The sequence below is a fragment of the Trachurus trachurus genome (genome assembly GCF_905171665.1).
Source record: "Trachurus trachurus genome assembly, chromosome: 13".
NCBI lineage: Eukaryota > Metazoa > Chordata > Actinopteri > Carangiformes > Carangidae > Trachurus > Trachurus trachurus.
The window spans coordinates 36,869,712-36,876,961 of record NC_139892.1 but is presented as its reverse complement, the minus strand read 5'-3'; the positions used below and the strand labels follow the sequence as shown (position 1 = coordinate 36,876,961).

The 7,250-nt window shown below is 41.8% G+C and overlaps 1 protein-coding gene across 2 annotated transcripts; it reads right to left on the bottom strand.

Moving 5' to 3' along the window:
• Positions 1-277: 277 nt before the first annotated feature.
• Positions 278-6,799, bottom strand: LOC310995367 (P2Y purinoceptor 14; the record flags this gene model as incomplete). 2 transcript variants are annotated; one of them, XM_083984414.1, is made up of 3 exons in its annotated part: positions 6,716-6,786; positions 4,064-4,216; positions 278-1,311 (listed from the first exon to the last, which is right to left on the bottom strand). In XM_083984414.1, the coding sequence occupies exon 3, from the start codon at positions 1,307-1,309 to the stop codon at positions 278-280; it is 1,032 nt and encodes a 343-aa protein (XP_083840540.1). In that variant the 5' UTR covers positions 1,310-1,311; positions 4,064-4,216; positions 6,716-6,786. The 2 variants fall into 2 exon arrangements, with proteins under 2 accessions (XP_083840540.1, XP_083840539.1); XM_083984413.1 differs by lacking the exon at positions 4,064-4,216 and having other exon boundaries at positions 6,716-6,799.
• Between the last annotated feature and the right edge of the window lie 451 nt (positions 6,800-7,250).

Sequence of the window (7,250 nt, the reverse complement as noted above, 5' to 3'; positions counted from 1 at the left end):
TCAATGTGATTCAAAACAAACCAAGTTTGAACATTTTTCAGTCATGGCAAAACACCAAATTCAATCTGATGATGAAAACACAATTGAAAGCTGTCAAAAACCCAGGAAGTGGGTCACCTGAGGTCATATTGTTTATTTTAATGATTGTGTTCATGGTTTCGAAAATATCCCCTGATGTCCTGTTTCCTCTTCTTCTTTCCTCCTTTAAAAAAAAAAAAAAAAAACTTTATTTCCTTGTTTCCTCCTCTGGTCTCCTCTCCTTGCCTCCTTTCCTCTCCTAAATGTTGCTCAGGCTCTGAGCGGTGGTCAGGGACCTCCTCCTCTCTCTGCCTGACAGTTTCCTCATTAGCGACTCTCTGAAGTTCCGGCACATCAGGATGTAGATGATGGGATCGAGGCAGACGTTGAGCGCCGCCATGAAGAGCGTCGCCTCCTTCAGCTGGAACAGCACGAAGCGGGTGTCCCAGCTGAAACCCGACTCCGGCATCTGGCTCAGGGTGTACGGCACACGGCAGACGTGGTACGGCACGAAGCAGATGAAGAACACGGCCAGGATGCTGAAGATGCTGCGGTTGGACTTGCGGCAGGCCTCGCTGCTGTTGCGTCGCATGCGGCGGTAAGACTGGTAAACCCTGTGGGCGATGGAGGAGTAGCAGAAGGCCAGGACCAGCAGCGTCACCCAGAACAAGGACACGCAGAAGAGCGAGGACACCCGGTGCCACTGCACACCCAGCGGTGTCTTCAGCTTCATGCAGTGCAGAGCGTTCTCCTCCGTAGCCAACTGGCTGGTCAGCAGGACGTTGGGCAGCGCGCAGAGGAGGAGCAAGCTCCACGTGAAGAACGCCAGAACTCGGGCGAACCGGACGCTCTGCAGGAGGTGCAGCGGGGACGCCCCGCCTAGCCTGGACCTGCAGGCAGAGGAGGAGGTGTGACGGACGATCTTGACGTAGCGTTCGAGGCTGATGAGGCCGATGAAGAGGATCCCCACGTACATGGAGGAGTAGAAGAGCACGGCCGTGTAGCGGCAGTTGATGACGTGGATGCGCCAGCCGCCCAGATTCAGCTGAGCCGCCAGCCGGAAGGGGAAGGTGACCAGCATGAGGAGGTCGGCCACCACCATGTTCTTCAGGTAGACCACCAGACCCGAGTCACTGGGCACTCTGAAGAAGATCCAGGCGGCCATGCCGTTCAAGCACATCCCCACGATGCAGATCGCCAAGTAGAACGAAGGGAGCACCTGGTCGGTGAAGGTGCTGCCGAAGCCTGATCGGTTGCTGCTCGGGAGGTGGGTGGAGTTGAGCTGATCCATTCCTTGAAAACACAAAAACACATCATGTTCATCATCACAAACATACTCACAGCATATATAAAGCACAGATTACATATCAGTCACTACAAATTTGTACTTTTACCCATAAACACAGCATGACTCAGTGCTCAGCTGGTCCTTCAGTCCAGATTGAAACTATTGCATGGATTGCCTTGAAATCTCTGTGATCACCTTTGTCTGGCTTCAAGAATATGAGATGCAGCAAAATGAATCTGGCCCAAACTTCTTGTTTTCCTCTGGCCCAGTACATTGTGTATCATATTCTGGCCCAACAGCCACAGCTGGATGTGGAACCAGATGTGTCAGTGTTCAGTATGGTCCAGACTCAGGCTGAGGAACCAGGTGTATGTTTCTTCCCTTAATCTGGGTTGTTTGTTATCTTTACGTACTAAATCTTGCACAGTTACCATGTTGTGTAGGGTTATGCATTCAGGATTTATTGGGATTAAATTAAATGTTTTGTTGTCATTTATTCCAGTTGTGTGTCATCACCTGTGACAAGAAGAGTTTGCTAACTAGCATGCAGGCATTCATGGTTCCAGAGGATAGATCCTCTTGACTTAGATTTTTTTCTCGACAGCACAATTTGCTGTAGAGATTTGTGCTCACAGTTGGACCACCACCAGGCATTCATTTACATAAATAGGTCACAACAACAATTGTATGGATTGTGATGAAATTACAGTAAATTAGACAGACTCCGGCCCCCTGTACTGGCCGGGTCTGGCTACAGGTTTGAGAAAATAAAAAGGCTGATCTCAATCAGGGGCTGGGTCTATTTTCTGGTGAATGTACAAATCCTCTCAAAGCCTACTAGATCGCCCATTTGAGTTTGGTGCCACTGTTACAGCCAATTGTCCAAACTTTAGTCAACATGGACATCACTTAGATTCTCCCCAATTCAGTTTGAAGACTCCCTACCTTTAGTGAAGTCCGAACAGCATTTCATTGATTTAGTTTAGTATTCAGTATTAAACTTCTTCCAAATAAATACAGAGCCATGCATGGCTCTGTATTTGTGGCACCAACCGCTGCAGGGCAAGTATTGTTAAATTCACTTTGTTACCATCTTTGCTGAATAAAAAAAAAAAGTGTGAAATGAAATATGCATGAAATATAAGCCGGTTCAGTTCTGCAGTTGAAGCAAAATAGAAGCCATAGGCTTTTGTTTGCTTTTGAATTTACCGTAGTTTGAGTCATGCATGTTCCTTGAGGATGGACTGTCATAACTCTGGTGATACGAATGGACCTTTGGTAAATCTACAGTACAGGACAGTGACTTTAGTCCCTTAGACTTGTTCTCACAATGGCTCCTTCTACATTCACATATCAACAAAGGAGTCCCAAAAAGTGTCTGTGTGTCCTGCTCTGCTGAACTTCCCTGTTAACTCCCCACAGGAGCCTTTCATGTTCATGGACTGAGCATGCAGTGCTCTGTTTACACTGGGCCACGTGCACAAATAAAAAGCATCTTGCACTTCTGTTCACACACACTTCCCTCCTACTTCTGATTCATCCCAGTCCAACACACACACACTCAGTCCTTCATCCACTCCTATAATAACAGGACATATACAGTCAGCAGACAGAGGAGGACGACGACACTGGGTGGGTTTTTTTTTTTGTTCTCCTCTACTGACTCAATTATTTTTAGCCCTCATCCTGACCCAAACCAGTCTGGATGTTGTAACCTCAGCTGGATGAATGTTTCTCCAGTTGACCATAGGAGAGGTTCAACCCAACACTGACACTTCTTGTGCTGATCAGACTCTAGATAATAAAACTGCCGAAGAAAAGTCCCGGAAACAGCTCATATCTTAAAGAACATTATGTCCTCTGATCTCCTGTCTTTATGTTGAGGTCACTATTTTACATTAAGTAGCTGTGATGCCCACAGTAAGAAGACTTTAGGGTAAAACTTTACAATAAAGGTCCCTTAATCAACGTTAGTTAGTACATTACTAAGCATTAATACATAAACTAATGTGTTAATTAATGCTGAGTAATGCATACATAATGATAACTAATTACATTATTCAATTTTTGAATTTATTAACTAACTTTGAGTAGTAAACATTAATTAACTGCTTACTAATAGGCTACATTAATTAATCTGTTTCCTAATCCTAAGTAATACATAATAATGATTGTTAATATATTAATTAATGCTTAATAATGTACTAACTAACGTTAATTAAGGGACCCTTATTGTAAAGTGTTACCGACTTTAGGCTCATAACATAGAAACTCTCGCTCAGTCTTTCTTTCCTGTAAAACCTGTTCTGACTGACAACATTTTTAGACATACATTCAGTGTTTGGCCACATCACGATACTACACTTGATTGCAGTTAACAAATTCTATTGTGTGGGGTAGAGACTCAGCTAATTTGGGTGCAAGTTTTATCTGAAAATCTGCACAGCACCAAAGAACTGCTGACTTTTTTTTGCCCCCAGCAATCAGAGGCCTGAAGTGCTTGAAGCGTTGCCCTAGAGGCGGCTCCAGCTTGTTCATCACCATGTTGTGCAAAACAAACAACACACAGATGATTTATCTACCCTAAAAATGTGAGGTCTGTCCTGAGGGGAGTGCAGTGTGAAACATCATGGGGTCTCAAGGTTATTTTTGTGGCAACAGGAGTGAGACGAGGACATGGAGCTTTTTGAACAGCTAATGCATCTTGAACCAAAAAAAACAAAACATTTTAAAGTGAAGTTTCTGTCTTAGTCTTACCTTTACTTTCCAATGTACTTTTTGACGCCAACTTCTACTTTTTGTGTGGACGATGCTGATCTACAGCAGAAAAGCAACTTCTGCTTTTGTCACCCTTCAGATGACCTGATAAGGAAGTGATGCAACGATCCTCTGTAAGCCTTTGAGGAGGAGCTGCTGGGTTCAGGGGGACAGAATTAGAACATCAGTCATTTGCTAAACAAAACAGCTTCTAGCTCACTGTGACACCAGGGTGTTTGTTTGAATGAAGTCATTTTAGGAGCTAGAATTTACTGGAAAAATGAGCATAGTAATAATCATATGATATTATTACTTAAGAGAGTTGTTGCACCTAAATACAAACTGAGTCAGGTTTAAATGTCACGACTCAACATGTTGCTTAACAATTAAATGTCAGTTTTTCACTGCTGAATCATGTTTAATGCCAACGATTTGTGAATTGCATGAATAGTTTTTTTTTCCATAATTCTTTATAATAAGTACACACTATTAAGCATTAGTTAAGCATGAATAAATACCGAGTTCTTCTTTTATAATGCATGAATAGCCTATGTAGTTAGTAATACAGTTAGTGCTTATCAATGATGAGTAAAACATTTTTAACTGTGTTTATAAACTACATACTAATGGTTATTCATGTGTTTTTGTTCAGTATGCTTGACTATTGCTTAATAGTGTGTATTTATTATAAAGTGTTAGCTTTTTTTTTCTTTTTTATCCACGGTTAAAGGGACAACAAGGAGTTTCTATTCGGTTATAAAAAAGTCTCACGTTAATGTGGATGAATCTCCGCTATCCACACTTGTTAATGGGCCCATTTTCGATAAATATATCGTTTTGTCTCCATCGTTATTGTTATTATTAGTGGTGGCGGAGATGCTGGTCGAGCCGACCAGCGTTTTTTACTTTCGGTTTCGCAACGAGTCATGAGAATAACGCAGCTGAATCGCCGTTTATGGTCGGAACTACGACGGTATGTGATCGTCTTCCAACCTCTGACTTTAATTCTTGATGAATGAAAACATGAGTCCGTCTTGCGCCGGTCAAAATAATTTTACGGTGCGCGCGGAGGCTCATAAATGTAGTGTGGAAACACTTCGCTTTTCCAAAACTCCTCGTTGTCCCTTTAAGTGAAGCCAGCTGTGCAGGTGTGTGTTTGTGGCAACATCAATATTGTGTTTCATCATTTTAAAACAGGATTTAAAAAGAAATCTGCATCCAAAAAAGAATTTTCTATCCATATCAGAAATGATTAAACAGATGAAGCGAGGTTTTCTTATACAAAATACCTAAAACCATGCTAAAATAACGCCCTTAGTGCACATGGGCCAAGCAAGTAAAACTCAGCTGGCATTATTCTAAGGTAGGTCTGTCAGCAAACTTTTTTTTTTTTTTTTTTTTTTTTACCCGTGGAAACATTTGAGAAGTCGCCCAATTCTGCAGGAAAACCATGGACCTGGCAACCCTGGTTCGATGTCAAAGTGTTGATGGGAAAGACCACCACCCCAGCCCATAGTCATGTAACGAGTTCTGTGTTGTTGTAGAGACCAGAAAGGTGTGATAGAAATGTCCATTTAGCTGAAAAACACCAACACGAATAAATAAACCACCACATGCTGATTAAGCGCTGTGGTTTCAGGGTTTACCATCACTGACAACCAGCTGCTCTTCCTGTTTACAGCTTCCTCTGTCAGAGTGAATATGATATGAGAACATTTCCAACCCCCTCATGAAAAAACGAATATAGTTTTATATAATATATAATATAAACTAATAGTATTTATGATTTCAGGTAGGATTCAATGTAGTTACAGCTGAAATCATGGGATGATTAATCAATGAGCGAATTGACTTATATGTTTTTGCAGGTTCCTTTATATCACCCCTATAATATAATATATAAACCACAATTATCCTTAATAATAGGAATAAAAAGAGGAATGTGTCTGAAAACAAAATTATTCCAACTTTATGAGCAACAGAGTATATATAGATATAGTTCTCTCCTGTACATGCTTTACATTATGTGACATTTCCCAAGTTTCTCTTATTCCCAGAGTGTACCAAACATAAGGTTTTTTGTTTATGTTTTTATTTTAGCTATAGTTTCTGATTTTGATTTACAATTACAGTTTACTGATGCTCTATGAACTTGAATCTACAAAGGAATGTGAATTCTTTAAACAATACAGATGCTGTTCTCTTCTCTGCCAGTCGTCATTTTGGAGATGAAATACTAAATCCGACATCATCCATTTTTATTAGTTTATTCATTGTGAGAATAACGACAGCACTTTGTCAATGTGGAATCTGACCTTGTCCTCAGGTCAGAGCTGAGTGACTGACTGGGTGGGCCGAGCACAGTGAGTCAGGCTGTTGACTCGCACCACAGTTCATGGGTCATCATGAACTTTCATATTAATTCAGTGCTAATATATAAATGTGTGTGTGTGTGTGTGTGTGTTGTGCAAAGCAGCAGCAGGTGATTTAAAATAAACCATTCAGCCACTCAGTGTCTCCTGTTGCCACCTCTTGACTTCCAATGACACATTTACAGTCCATTTAAAATAATCTACATTCATCAGAGTCATTAAATGGAAGCATTAATTGCTGGTTTCATTCATCTAGATCTTAAAACAAGCATTTACTCACCGTGTATATTGTGGTTCAGGTTCCCATACAGATGTTCCCTTCACTTCACCGGTACGATTCACAGTAGGTTGATATAAGAGGAGGGTCCTGTGCAGTGTGGCTCAGAGCTTAAAGTCAGAGCAGTTAAAAGTCTGTGGAGGAGTTCCACTTCCTGCCTGTCTCACTCTGTCCCTCCCCTTCTCTTTCTCTCTCTCTCTGTCTCTCTAACACCAGTCTGTGGTCGTGTCTGCAGGTCCGTGTGGCTACTTTGACATGATGTTGAGTTGAGTTGAGTTCCACTCAGTTCCTCCCCTTTTTTCCAAGTTTCACTTTATCCTTCCTCCCTTTAGCTGCTGCAGCTGCTGCAGCTCAAACAAACGACACTCACGGCAGGAGGCGGTGCATCAGACGGCAGACTGACAGGCTTGTGCTGCATTTATTACTGCTGTGTGATATTGGGGAAATTATAGCCAGTAATCATAATCGCGATCCCGATTGGAGATCGTTTTATCGCCTCCTATTGTAATGTACTTTTATTTTTTTATTCCACAAAAAT